At 36.8% G+C, this 15,792-nt stretch overlaps 1 protein-coding gene and 1 pseudogene across 2 annotated transcripts in view; one reads left to right on the top strand and one right to left on the bottom strand.

Moving 5' to 3' along the window:
* Nucleotides 1-15,792, bottom strand: part of LOC308647923 (olfactory receptor 2T3-like) — a 668,743-nt pseudogene that overhangs the window by 327,508 nt on the left and 325,443 nt on the right. The window lies entirely within an intron of this gene.
* On the top strand, nucleotides 14,066-15,004 carry LOC308655755 (olfactory receptor 2L13-like; the record flags this gene model as incomplete). The annotated part of the gene is made up of 1 exon (XM_081305998.1): nucleotides 14,066-15,004. The coding sequence occupies one exon, from the start codon at nucleotides 14,066-14,068 to the stop codon at nucleotides 15,002-15,004; it is 939 nt and encodes a 312-aa protein (XP_081162124.1).

Below are 15,792 nucleotides of genomic sequence, written 5' to 3'. Positions count from 1 at the left end.
ACACCACAATCCAGAGGGTTTCATCAGAGAGATGCAAGGTTCATTTGACATAGCAAACCAATAAATGTAATTCACCACTTAAATTCAATAAAGAATAATCATCTCCATAATTGCAAATTACAAAATATCCAGCACCCATTCGTATTAAAAATGCAGGAAAAATAAGACATAGAGGGATTTACTTCAATGCTGTAAACAAATCCAAAGCCAGCATCATACCAAATGGAGAAAAACTAAAAGTATTTTCTCTAAAATCAGAAAACAAATGCATATAAAACTCAAAGAGACACTAATTTCAATCCACTTGGAAAGTTAATCAAGAAAGAAAGCAGAGAATATATTTTGACAAAGGTGCAGAGAAATTAGAAACATCCTTGTTTTTGCAGCAATGTGAAAAGGCCTTGTTCTTGAGTAAAAACAGCTTAGGGATTCTTTGAAACATTAAGGCTGCTATCATTAAGTGATCAAGTTCTTCCACCACTGAGATGCACCTTAAGGAATCAGAGCAGACACTAAAGAGTAGTCTGGACTCCATGTCCACCCACAGGAGAGATGATGAGCAGAATGGTGTGGCTGCACTCAGTGGAAATCATTCAGGGCTTCAGAGGAGAGCAGATGGCACATACAGCCACAGGGACAAATGTCAGCAGCATTGGATCTGATGTCTGACCTTGTGAAACACAGCTGTCAGTACAGTACCTTCATTATCCATGTTCCAGTTTGACAAAATAACATTTACCATGTAGTAGTATGTAAATAAAAAGCCTGTGTCTCACAGGACAGCACCTTTCAATATGGTGCATTTGCTTCAATGATGTGAAGAGGACATGTATTCTTATTTTAAAATGAATCCTGTTGCGATATTTTGACAATTTAAGTTTTAGACATATACATAGCTGTAAGAGTTTATTTGCTGCCCTTGAGAATATTTTCACTTGATTTTATTTTCTTAAGTTCCCCTAGAATTGTACAGTCTTTTTTTTTTTTTTTAAAGAGAGAGTGAGAGAGAGGGGGACAGAGAGAGAATTTTTTTTAATATTTATTTATTTCTTCTTAGTTCTCGGCGGACACAACATCTTTGTTGGTATGTGGTGCTGAGGATCGAACCCGGGCCGCACGCACGCCAGGCAAGCGCGCTACCGCTTGAGCCACATCCCCAGCCCGAATTGTACAGTCTTGAACGCTGAAATAATAGCCTGCACACAGGAGAAAATGTAGGCATCCAACGTTTTCTTAGTAAGTACAAAACAGAGCTTCAAATCTGCATTGTGTACTGCATGATAGGAAGGTCAGATGATTGGATTTTTTTAAAAAAATTGACTCATACTGGCTCCTTGAATGCAACAGGGTTCCTTCCAATGTGCAACCAGACTTAATCTCATTAACAGGACCTTGTGTGGATATTCCACTTTACAATGACATATATGAGATTCAGAAACTTTCAATGAACTTTCCCAGCCCTCCAGCTATTAAGATCTACACACATGTATGAAATCACCTATTATTTACATATGTTTATACACACATGTGGTACTATCCTTATCAACACAAGCTTATCTTACATTGTATAAAGATTTAAACATGTAAGCTTTTGATAACTGCCAGGTACATCTTATAGTGTAGACATGTTGTTTAGGTAATGAATCAAAAAAAAACCCACTGATATTGCTCAGTTTTTATTCAACCATAAAATGTTACAAAAGAAAAGGAAACCAAATATTTTAAAATAGAAATGGCATTTAATTAACAAATTGTGGAGAAAGAATATGAAAGACTTCCTTAAGTCCAAATGGTGATATCCTAGTGTTGAAAAGGTACTTGTCTCAGCATCCTCCTGCTTCCTGTATCACCTGCTTTACTCTCCTTTCACTAGACTTGAAACAATCATAAATATCTTAAAAGGATTTGAGGGATCTACCTGATAATTTGTGTTATTCCCAATAACAAATTGTCCCCAGTAGGGGATAAATATGAATTAATCCTACTAAGGGCTGCCTGTTTCTAAATGAATGGGATCTTGCAGAGTAAACCAGGAGCCAGGTCTATTTTACTAGGAAGATTTAGGTTATGGATTCCATAGAGCTAGAGTTAGGTCTTAAAGAAGCTGGTTGCAGATGCTTCTGTAAATGCAGAAGAACCATTTTGCATTACCTCATTTATTTAGAGTCCACAGCACTGTGTACTGACTGTCGTGGAAACTCAAAAGACTGCACTACAAACTTTCCCCTGGTTTCTGGACAGAGATGGTCCCAGAGAGTCCCTGCAGGGATTTTGTGAGAAGTTTCTTCCTTCATATGTGTCCACAGCTTTCCATATAGTAATAGTTCTAAACATCGTCTAACCATTGTTACAAAGGGTAGACAGACATAGAAAACCAACGTGATGAAAGTGATGAAAGATTTAAATAATGTGCATTTTCAGCCATTCAGAAGGGTATATGAAGTTGGAGAATCATATTTTACAGAGGGCATAGAACTCCAGGACACCAGTGAATGTTTGTGTGTTCCAAAGTTACATAGCCCCATGATTTTCCAGAATGTTGAAGCAACATTAATAGATGAATAGTAAATAGGTAGACAAGTATTTTCATGGATAGATAAAAACTAATTTTGAGAACATATCCTTTGAATTTTCTTTTGGAATGAAGTTGGGCTTATTCTGTTTTATTTAACAACTTCACTGAAGAATGTGTTTAGCTTTAATTTAATCTAGTTCTAGCCCTTCATTTAAAAGGAATGTCCACATGTTTGGTGAATGTAATACTGGAGTGTGTACCTTGGAAGTGGAACACAGAGGAGCTGGATGACTTAAACACTCTGTGTCTGTGAAAATATTTATGAATATCTTGCACATGTAGCTGTAACACTTAGAATTCCCATGACTGACTAGCTCAGAGCATTGATGTAATTATCATCATATATATCCCTATGCTGTCAACCACACAGCTTGTACAATAACATAGTTGTCAAATTGTTTCTGAAAAGTGTACCAATTTAATTCTGAAAAAGAAATCTTAGTGGTTTCTAGTATACATATTACTATTACTTCTAAATATATTCTGTTGTTGCACAAAAGGATAAAACAAGTGAGGTGCAAAAGTTGAAAGCACAAAGCATCACAATTGACACATATTGGCTTTACAGACAAAATCTTGATAAAACTTAACCCAAGTGCAAATCACAAATTTACCTGTATCATTTTCATGTGCCCTTTACTTTAAAAAAGCTGGTCAATGTTCCATACATTGGTAATTCTAACTATTGTCAATTACCTCATACAACTAAGAACATATTAAATTTCACATAAAATCAACAATAGTAGTTTCAAGGTAATTAATTGGAATACCATGAAGCCATAGAAGGAAATTTAGCAAGAGGAAAACAGCATTAAGATTACTGTTGAGTTGTGGCTCAACAGTAGAGAACTCGCCTAGCATGTGCTAGGAGCTGGGTTCCATCCTCAGGAACAATAAAAAAAAATAAAGGTATTGTGTCCAACTACAACTAATATATATTTTAAAAAGATTACAAATGGTGTTATGTAATCAATTGTCACAATGGAAAAGACAAACAAACTTAAAGCAAAAACCAAGTAAAGAAATATCCAAGTGAGAAATGGAACATCACCTCCTTACTGTGAACTTCGGCTCTGGGGGCCTAGTCAGTCTCCAGCTTCACTTGCTATCAGAAGCTTCCTCCCAGGTGTCATGGGCTGCCCCTTCCATTACCTCACCTCCCTTCCCTTCCTGTCAATGGATTTATCAATTAGCTCAAAATCACTTACTCTTTTCTGCATTTCATGCCCAGGATTTCCACTACACAGAGCTATTAAAAGTAGAGCTCTTGACCTCAAAGTCAACTTCAAGTCCATTTCTGAAGCAAAGTTCTCTCAGGTAACACACAAAAATAACAAATAAATAGTCTCATACCTTTTATGGCCTCATCACACTTACTCACTCACTGCCTTGCTGAGCAATGTGTCCTGAAGTCATCCACCAACAAAGTCATTTTTCTGAGGGAATTCTTTGAATATTTTTGAAATGAATATTTTTATCACTCCTCTCCTCTTCACACCATGGAGACCTCTGTGGAGACTAAGGAGCAGCCAGGGGACAGCCTCCTGTGTGTTGAGGGTAATGATTTGCTTCTCTTGATGAGGGAGTCCCTGAGATGTGGACAACAGAGGCCACATCAGTAATGACACAAGAGGGCCTCAGTCAAGGGCTGCTGTGGTGTGGCAAGGAAGAAAGGTCTTCATTCAGATCGCCACAATGTTGCTCAATGCCTGGTAGTTTCTGAAATCTGTATTTCATGTGTTGTTATTCAATATATGCACAGTAATGGCACATAGTAATGTCTCTGAATATAATTATTTCTTTTCCATTTGCTTTATAATAGCAAAATTACAATAAAATGACCCTAATAAATCCATGAGTAAAAATTTCAGTATCTCATATGTTGTATTTATTACCGAAGTTTAGTTAGTAATTAAGGTTATATTGCATATCAGGTTTTATAAACCCACAATTTTTTTAGTCGTTGTTTATTTTCTTTTTACACTGACACATTTTAATTATACATAATAGTGTATTTTCATTCATTCATATAATATAACAACATATTTTGGTCAGTGTTGTTCCGGGGTACCTCCCCTTTTTCTCCCCTCCTCTGTCCCCTGAACCCCTCATGAGATAATTTTAATCTTCTGAAAAACATTTCTATCCATTCTTATACCTGAAAAATATGTTGTTGGAGAATTATATTTTAATCACTGTTGCTAAGTGATATTAAATAGAATTCAAGCTATTATGTAAGGATTCCAAGAGAAATGCTGAAGCTTATTAGTCAGAAAATCGCAGATGGCAGGATACAGTGTGCAGGCATACATGTCCTCACTGCTATGGCCAGCTCTTGGGTAGAATGACCCCAGGCATGCACTGACCCATGATTGCAATTCCCCTTTTATACAGACAACAACACACATGGGTTATTCTTCCACTTGACAGTTTTTGTCTTCACAGTTAAGGCTTTTTAAAATATTGTGGGTGGTTTTTGGTTGTTGTTTGTTTGTTTGTAAAACTACTATGCCAATCGAAGTCTTTGACTGGAATGCTTAAACCATTTACATTCAGTATTATTATAGAGAGATGACTTGTATTTTTTGCCATTTTGATTTATTTCTAATAATTAATTCAGATTTGTTTCTTCTTACAATTGCTATTCTTCTAGTAGGATTGGACCCTAGGATGGCTCTGATGTCTATATTTCATTTATTTGGGATGAAATATTTCAATATATAATTTTGTAATGCAGGCTTAATCACTGTGAATTGTTTTTGTTTCTTCTTGTCATTGAAAAGATTGATTTCATCTCCAAGACTGATAGGTAATTTGCCTGGGCATGAAATTCTTGTTGGATAACTCTTTTGTTCAGAATTTCTCCAATTCCCTTGGTTTTTATTGCCTGGTCTGGAAAATCAGTTGATTAGCTTGCCTGTAAATGTGACATGTACTTTTCTTTTTTGGATTTTAAAAGTATATCTTCATTCTATTGGTTAGGCATTTTTATTTTAAAGAGGATTTTTTTAATCTTTCCTATTCAGGGTTCTAGATATATCTTGCATTTGAAATTCAATTACATTCCAAAAGTTTGGAATTTATTTTTTCTATTATTTTATTGAAAAGCTTGGCATTCCTTTAGTTGTCTTGTTTATCATAAGGATTTTCAAAAATTTTGTTTGTGTGCATTTCTTTTAGTTATGCATGATGGGAGTTTATTTTGACATAATTATAAAACAACAGAATATAATTTGTTTTATTTCAGTCACCAGTACTTCCCATAATTGTTCCCCTGTCCCATCCACTGATCTTTCTGCTACTTAATTAAAGTCTTTAAAAATTACTGTCTTGTGGATGTACATGGTGATAATATTCACTGTGGTATATTTATACATGCATATATTAATGTAATAAAATTAAAATCAATGATATAATAAAATCAGAAACTATGCTTGGACTTGGAGATTAAATAATTATCTTTTGAATGATAAATGGCTAGCAGAAAAAAATCAGGGGAGAAATTAGAAAATACTGAAAAGTAAATGAGAATAGTGATACAATTTATTAAAATTTCTGAGAATATAAATACAGTTCTAAGACAAAAATTCATGGCATTGAGTTCATCCCTTAAAAGAATAGAAAGACACCAAATAAGTAATCTAACTTTACATCTCTGGGACATAAAAAAAGACCAAATCAACACCAAAATCCAGTAGAAAACAGGAAATAATTGAAAGGAGAGACCAAAATCTATGAAATTAAGATAAACAACAACAACATAAAATGTTAATGAAAGAGTTGATTTTTGATAGGACAAATAAAATTGATAAACTTTTAGCCAAACTAACTAAAAACAAGAAGGAATGGCTCAATTACAAAATCTAACGTAAAAAGGAAATATCACCACAGAAACTACTGAAATCTAGAGGATCATCAGAAACTATTTTGAAAACTTATACTCCAAGAAGTTTGAAAATATTGAAGACATGGAAACATTCCTAGACACATACGACCTTCTTAAATTGAGCCGGAAAGATACAGAAAACCTAAGTACACTAATATCAAGCAATGAGATTGAAGCAGAGAACAAAAGCCTTTTAAAAAGTAAACTGCTGAACTGGATCGATTCCCTCAGTAGTTCTACCAATTCTTAAAGTTAAAATAATCCAATCTTCTTCAAACTATTCCATAAATAGAAAGAGAGAGGAAACACTACCACTTCATTCTATGGAGCCAGTATCACCCTGACACCAAAACCAGACAAAGACACATCAAGAAAAGAAAACTTCAGAAGAATGTACTTAGTAAACATACATACAAATTCCCTCAATAAAATAAAATATGACCAAATCACATGTAAAAACACATTAAGTCCACCATGAACGAGTTTTACCTCAGTAATGCAGGTTTGGTTCTACACACAAATCAATAAGTATAATCCACCACATAAGTGGGATTAAGGACAATTATTACATAATCACCTCAATAAATGAAGAAAAAGCATTCAACAAATCCAGTATTCATTAATGTTGAATATGTGGAAAAAACTTACCACAACAGTGAAAGGAATACAAAATATTTACCTCCACAGTTTAAAGGAAATGAATGAAAAATCTGATGCCAACATTGTACTGAATGGAAAAAAAACATAAGATTTTCTGTAAAATCAGGAGCATGGCAAGAATGGACACTCTTACATCTACTATTCTACATGTGTTTTGAATCTATTTCAGGAGACATGACACAAGACACGGCAACTGAGACTATACAAAGAGGTAAGAAATTATTCATATTATGTATTTGCTGATGGCATGGTCCTGTATCTAGAAGACCCTTCAAACTCCACCAGAAGACTTCTAACAGATAAATACATTCAGCAAAGTTGCCAGACACAAGAACAAAAGGCATAAACAACTGCTTTCCCATAGTCTGATAACAAATCTGGTGAGAAAGAAATCAGGAACACTATCCCATTCACAACAATTTCAAAAACAAATATTTTAGAGTGAATTCAATCAAAAAGTACCTTTGCAATGAAAACTACAAACACTAAAGAAAGAATTTCAAGAACACATTGACAATGGAGAGACTTCCCTTGTTGGATAGGTAGAATTAATATGGTCAAAATGTCCATACTTCCAAACGCAATATACAGATTCAATGGAACCCTCAACAAAATAACAATGACATTTTTCAAAGAAGAAGAGAAAATAGCCCTAAAACTCTTTTGGAAGAATAAAAATTCCAGAGTACAGAAAGCCATCCTTCACAAAAGTAGTGGTGCAGGAAGTGTCACAATATCAAATCTTCAATTATACTACAGAACTATACAAAATCCACATAATATTGGTCTCAAAACAGGCATGAAGAACAGTTGAATAAAATAGAAGACACAGAGACAACTGACATACACAAAGTCATCAGATACTTGACAAAGTTCCCAAAAGCATTGGAGAAAGACAGACTGTTTAACAAAACGGGGCTGGGAAACCTGGATGTCCATTTGCAGAAGAATGAAACTAGATCCCTACTCTAAACAAAAACCAACTCAAAGTGAAATAAATATCAAAAAATTACCCCCAGGAACTTTAAAATGCTAAAATAAAACATAGGCTGTACACTCCAAGTATCATGATAGGTATTAACTTTCTTAACCAAAATATTAGTTCTTCAGATATAAAAGCAAGAGTCAATCAGTGGGACAGCATCCAATTAAAAAGCTCTGCACATCAAAAATTTTTTTTAATGTATGAAGAGACAGCCTACAAAAAGAGAGAAAATATTCATCAGCTATTCTTCTAATATCCAGAATATGCAAAAAATCAAAATATTTACCACCAAAAACCAAATAAACAAATGCATTAGTGGGCAAAAGAACCAAACAGACATTTCTCAAAAGTAGATATAGAATGGCCAAGAAATATATGAAAAAGAAAGTTCCACATCCATAAGAATGTAGAAAATAGAAAATTGAAAATTCATGTCACTCCAGTCAGAAAGAGCATTATCAAGAATATAAGTAATAATAAATGCTGGTGAAGATATGGGAAAAATACACTCATGTATTGTTAATGGGACTGTAAATTAATGAAACCACTTCAAAAGCTGTGTGGAAGTTCATCAAAAGTCTATAGGAAAATCAATGATTATAGCAGGAAAATTCACAATGCCCATATTTTAAGAACAACTCAGGTGCCTCTCAAAAGATGAATATATAAAGGAAATGTGCTATAAATACACAATGGAGTTTTACTCAGCCATAAAGAAAAATGAAGTTATGGCATTTGACAGTAAATTGATGAAACAAGAAAACATCATACTCTGTGAAAAAGACAGACTCAGAAAGTCAAAGGGTGAATATTTTCTTCATATATGATGAGATCCAGGTCACAGTTAAGTCCCACAGGTGACGTGAAATGTACCCTTCCGTGGTGTACCAATCTGTGGTTTGCCAGGACAGGAAGAGATCCTCACTTCAGTCACTGCTACCCATGCAACAGGGAACAAACATCTGCATGCATATTTCCATGGAGTTCCCAGAACGTCCCTCCAGTTGATCTTGTTTAAAGAGTTGACAACTGTCAGGGTTGGTGGCACATGCCTGTCATCCCAGCAGCTTAGGAGGCTGAGGGAGCAGGATCACAAGTTTAAAGCCAGCCTCAGCAATTTAGCAAGGCCCAGAACAATGTAGTGAGATCCTGTCTCAAAATAAAACATAGAAAAAGGGCTGAGGATGTGGCACATTGTTTAAGCATCACTAGGTTCAGCCTCTTGTACCAAAAATTAAAAACAAAGACATTGACAAGAGAGAAAAGTGTGAAGGGATTTTTCCAGTTTGATCTCCTAGTCAGTGTTTAGAGCTGCCTGGTAGAAACCATTGTGCTTCCAAATCCTCATTTTATTACAAAACCTCAAAGTCAAACTATACTTTAGGAGAATTGCTTTATTCATTCACATTTTCACAAATCAATATCTTTCCTCATATATAAAAAAGATATTTTGTCATATCATAATTTAATTCAGCCACCACAGCCAATAATTTGCTTAAGAATATGACTAGACCAAAGAAGGTAATTGTTCTCTCTACTATTGCTGATATCACGGAGCTCAACACTGCTTCTTGTTGATCCTCAGGTTTTAACTTACAAAACAGGAGGATTTAGTAGACATGACCTAACACACCTACAGCTCCTCCTCCTGTTCTGGAATGACTGAGCTCATCCCTCTTGAGACTAATTCTGGGCAGCAGGAGAGATTGGCAGCTCAGTGGGTTGACTGATTTATTCCACACTTCAACCAAGTTCATCTTGAAGCTAGCAAAGTCAGGTGAAATGACCAAGTTTTCTCTCCCATGGGCTTGGACCCTGGGGATCCATTAGAGGAAGAAGGACATGTAAGGCTTGAAGGAGGAAGGTTCTGTGCATCAGAGGCAGCAGTTCATCCTTCTGTCCTACTCTCCAGAAGTAAGTGTGGCATGTTTGAGTCTGTTTTACTGGAACAAGGCAAGAGCAGAGGGAGATGACTGAGCAAAGCAATAAGGAAGCAGCTCTCAAGGTGAGGAGCTCTGAAAGTTCTGCATAAGAGAATACTAGAGGTGGGAGCCATGGGCACTGAGTGTGTTCTGAGAACTCCCTCCTGGTGCCTTTGGCTCCTCACATCAGGAGAGCTGGGTGATGTCCAGGCCAGCTGCTCAGTGTCAGGACCTAGTTGTTTAGCCTGGCAGAGTGTGAGCACAGATTGGGGTCTAAACATTTTAAAGAATTCAATGGACTATTTGGTTGGAATATTGTAAATAAAAACAACTTTTTCTCTCAAACCTCAGTCTCAAGAATTTTACAAAATGTAAGTCAAAATACTATTATTGTGATAAGTTAATTTGTATTAGCTTAAACAGAAGACTTTTGGGTGGTAAGGTTTTCTCATCATATGGTTTCAATCAATGTAAAAATAAATTAATATACCAATCACCATGAACATCTTTTAACTCTCTGTATGTGATACTTTTAATACAAATATAGGTATTCCTCACAAATGCCTGGACCATGGAAGACATAAACTTGCAGGAGACTGTGTATACAGATCTTGGTACTACCAGATATGCTGACATCTTTATTCCTCTGAAATTGAACCTGGATGATTAAACAAAGGGGGGAAGTACCACAGGAGACTTTCATGTCCTGTTTTTCAAAGCACAGATACAATAGACTGATCCCCCCAAAAAATTATATACTGACTTTTCATTAGTTTGAACTCTTATATTAATTTACTCTGAGGTTATTACTTGGTTCAGTTAATCAGCAAAACTGCTGAGAGGCTACTATGCAATAGCCCCTGAGTCAGGGGGCAGAGACAGAAGATTCAATGGTTCCCACCCAGTCCCTAAGCAGCACCCAGTTTGCTGATGTGCTCAGGCCTCAGGGGTCCCTGGCATGCTTGGCTTCCTTTGCTGAACCCATGTAGCCCCAGCTGTCCTCATTGCCCACTGCCCCATTTCTGCTGTGGGATCCTCCTCTTAGCTCTCTGCTCAACCAGAGCCTCCTGTGTGAGCTCCAGAAGGGGACCTGACCCCATGCCACACCCACTGGCCTCTCACCTGGTCCAGAGCAGAGTCTAAGTCCTCACTCCTCCTGCACACTTTCCCTGGGGCCTGAGCTGCCAGAGCCCTCCTGGTCTGCTGCTGTCCTGATGACCCAGGCAGGCTCCCTCCAGTGCTGGCCCTGCTCTTCAGTCTGTGCAGAGTGTCCTAGAGCCTGAGGGCTCCAGCAGCACCTCCTTGGAGTGGCTTCCTCAGTGCTGCTGCCCAGCTATCCCTCTGTCCTTCCTCCCTGCTCTATTATTCTTGCTATTACTAATGTGCACATACCTCACAGCATTCATTTGAGCTGTTGCTCTGTTGTCTGTGTCACCCACTAACTATGAGCTCCAGAGTGTGGAATGTTGTCTATGTTAACCATTAAATCAAGTCAATAGCCAGGAACACTGCCATTAATCAACCCATAATTTGAAGAATCAAATGTGTCACATGCTGAGGTTCTTGTGTTTATCCTCTCTATGAGGTCATAAATTTTGTTCATAAAGTCAGGAAGCCAATCACCCAACTTTCCTGTTGTCTTGTGATTCTGTGCTCCAGTTATATTCCTGTTGTCTTGTGATTCTGTGCTCCATCTATATTTACCTATTGGTATTTGTCAATTAGACAACTATCAACGTGCCTTCACATTTTCCCAATAAACTCACTTTCTACTTTCATTTATTTTTACCAGAAGTATAAGTAGGGAAATTCATTTTAAGTTACTAAATATGAATGATGGCATCAAACTCTAAATAGCTTTTCTTTCATTTGAAAAATTGATAATGCAAGATGACTATCCAGTTTAATAGTTTGGACAGGATGTGTAGTCAATATTTCTTTAAGGTGGAAAAATACAAACATATAAAATGGAAAATCTCATACCAAGTCTAGATAAATAAAGATGTCAAAACACATAGACTGGAAATATAAATCACAATTCCTGAATATTTGGGAGAATAATGATAGAAAGAATAAGAGCTAGAACTGGAATGAAACAAAGAGTAAAGAGAGGCTCTAAAGAGTGAAGATACAGGTATGAATTCCCAAGTAAAAGCATGGGCACAAAAAGCAAACCAATATTATTTAAGAAGGGAATTTTGCTCATTTTATCTAACTTTGATTTTCACTCTAAATGATTAATGCCTTTTACTTTAATGATTAACTCGGAAGATGAGAATTCAAACATGTTAGCTATAATTCCTAAGGCACCACTGCTCACATGCTTCCTACTTGCACAGCTCAGCATAAGATCCACCCTCCTGCCTGTACTGGGTGAGAACTAAACTACAGCACAGGGAGATAAAACCAACAGGCCAAGATTCATGTGCTCCTACCTCGCCTCAAACATGTTATTAGGCATGATCTCTAAAGGAGATCAAGACTAACACAAATTGAATTGAGTGAATTGTGGGATACAGATTAAGCATTTTCTAAGGGATCAGCAAATGTTTAAGAAGTAGGCACATAGGCTTATAGTATGATACCTAAGATGACTTAATTTGAAAATGTAATTATTCACATCAATAAATTCTATTGTTCATATTTTTAAAATGAGGTCATTTATTCCTGAATTTACAGAATTTGGGCTATGAACACATTATAGTAAATGATGTAATAAGAAGACTAGTAAACAAAGCCGGTACATCTAAGATTCCTATAGAAACAAGAATATCTCCCTTATCTATAATCATGCTACATTTTTTCTTTACCATGCAGATTCTAAATGGTGCTCTGAAAAAAATGGTGAGTTTTGCCAGTAAATGGATGGAAGTGGAGACTATTGTGCTAAGTGAAATAAGGCAAACCCTCGAATTCAAAGATCAGGTGTACTCTCTGTATGCAAATACTAACTCACAGCAAGGGGGCAGAGGAAGAATAGAAGTTTGGTGAATTAGACAAAAGTGAACCAAGTCAAGGTAGAAAGAAGGTAATAAGAAAAATGTGGAATGAATCTGACCTAAGGCTGCTATGCTCACATATGAATACTCCACAGTGAAATTCCACAAGATGTAAACCATAAGACTAGAAACTTAATTAGAAAACGATGCACTTCATGTTTGTATAAATAAGTCAAATTAAATTCTGCATGTTAAAAAAACTGGGGAAAACTACGTTCCACATCATTTGATCTATCACTTTTATCATATATTATTTCTTATATGAAGAAAAGAAAACATATTCATGAATTTCTATGATTGATTTAGAGTTCGTAGGGGATAAGCAAGTAGAAATACGGAGGGAAGAGAAACTATCAGAGGGCACATTATAATTATGATAGATCTTACAGGACAAAAAAAAAATTTATGTTGAAGAACAAGGCCTTTGGGTGGTGACCTATTTTGAGGGCCAGCAGAGCAGCTTCTGTTTAGGAGGTGAGCAGCACAGCTCTGGGAGAAGACCCTGGCTTTCTCAGCTGCAGCAGTGCCAGTGGGGAGGGGAGAGCAGGCACTAAAGGTGTGGAGGAGGCGAGGTCACTGAGGATGCAGACTCAAGCACACAGGGCACTTCTGTGCCCCACAGGCCATGTCTGTGGTGAACCTGATGCTGAGTTGGGGAGCTGGGAAAGCATGATCCTGGCTTCCTCCGGGCTGAGCCTGGTGCATAGTCCTAGGAAAGCTCCTGTAAGTAGTCATCAGGCAGGAAGGCTTCAGCTACCTCACTGGGTTTAACACAAGTGGTACTCGAGTTTATATCTTAAGACATAAGATATACATCTGTCTATGACTTGCTGAGATGGATATCTGTGAGAACTGGACAGGAACAATGAGTTTAGGTCTCAAAATCAATTCAACAAAAGCTACACTGTTGGAGAAAAATTAATCCCTTCTATACAAACACTAATGAAGATGATTCACTTTCCTTTTCCTTTTCTGTTTCATTTCAGGTTAAGTTCTTATTTTGTTTACATTTCAAAGAAATTAAAGGAGTGTGTTTTCATGGAGAAATGGAACCAAACTACAAAGGATTTTATTTTGTTGGGGCTATTACCCCCAAACCAAACTGGCCTACTTCTCTTGCTCCTTATCATATTTGCATTTGTTCTTGCCTTGGTGGGGAACTCCGGAATAACTGTCCTCATCTTCTTGGACCCCCGGCTCCACACCCCCATGTACTTTCTCCTCAGCCAGCTCTCCCTCATGGACCTGATGTACATCTCCTCCATTGTCCCTAAGATGGCATACAACTTCCTCTCTGGCCACAATAGCATCTCCTTCCTGGGCTGTGGTGTGCAAATGTTCTTCTTTATAACCATTGCATGTTCTGAAGGCTTACTCCTGGCCTCAATGGCCTATGACCGCTTTGTGGCCATCTGCCACCCCCTCCACTATCCTGTCCGCATGAGTAAAATCATGTGTTTGAAGATGATCACAGGAACATGGATACTGGGGTCCATTCACTCTCTGGCATATACCACCTATACCCTTCATCTTCCTTACTGCAGGTCTAGGGCCATCAATCATTTCTTCTGTGAGGTCCCATCCATGATGCCTCTGGTCTGTATGGACACCTGGATTTTTGAGTACATTCGATTTTTAAGCACAGGCCTGTTTCTCCTCTTTCCTTTCCTTGGCATCACGGCCTCCTATGGACGGGTCCTTTTTGCTGTCTTCCACATGCGCTCAAAAGAGGGAAGAAAAAAGGCCTTCACCACGTGCTCCACACATTTAACTGTGGTGACATTTTACTATGTTCCTTTTGTCTACACTTATCTCCGGCCCAAGAGTGTCCGCTCACCCACAGAAGATAAGATCCTTGCAGTCTTCTACACCATCCTCACCCCCATGCTCAATCCCATTGTCTACAGCCTGAGGAACAAGGAGGTGCTGGGGGCCATAAGGGGAGTGTGGGGGATGCTCTCCTCCAGGAAAAAATGAGAATGGCTGTCCCTGCTTCTCTGCACTGCTTTTATTTTTTTTTGCAGACTGTAACTCTCTAGAGCAATGCTGACCTTTAGATGTATAATATGATCCACACATATAACTAGATTTCTACTGAGATATTCATCAGTTAAAATTCATTAGATAATATATTGATTACTATATATAACTATAATAATTATTATATATTTGATTAAAATGTTACAATTAATATGAATATTATCAATCAATTAATTTCATATTATACTATATTATATATAGTATCTTGTTTCATAGAGTAATATTTATACAATATTGGTACTCTTATTGATATTTATCATTTATACATATCTTACATGAATTATTACTGTGTTTGTATATATCATTTTATTCTAATTTTGCTTAGTGTTGTGTCAATTATATAAACCATAGAACTTGAACTTTTCAAATATCAAGTGTCCCAATGTCACATGTGGCCAGTGTCAACTAAAGTTAGTACCTTTTGGTAACTTGCAGTCCTCTCCTTTAGGACCTAATGTGCCTTGTTGTTCTCTGTTCCCTGTTCTTGGGATAAACAATTGTACTCCAAACTCTTAAAAATAGCCATTTGTTTTTCTTGTAAAAGTTAGTTTTAATACTTGCAGAAATAAATAAGTTGAAGTGGTTCCTAAAATTCACCATTATTACATCTCTAATTATTCTCCTTGCAATATAATATGGAAAAATGTTCATTCTTTCATGGGGATGAAATAATACTGTTCTCTTTTATGAATTCTTTGACAAATTATTTGCATGTAACAGGGTAG

Source organism: Spermophilus citellus (genome assembly GCF_964194105.1).
Source record: "Spermophilus citellus genome assembly, chromosome: 1".
Classification (NCBI taxonomy): domain Eukaryota; kingdom Metazoa; phylum Chordata; class Mammalia; order Rodentia; family Sciuridae; genus Spermophilus; species Spermophilus citellus.
This window is presented reverse-complemented; position numbering and strand designations above follow the sequence as displayed.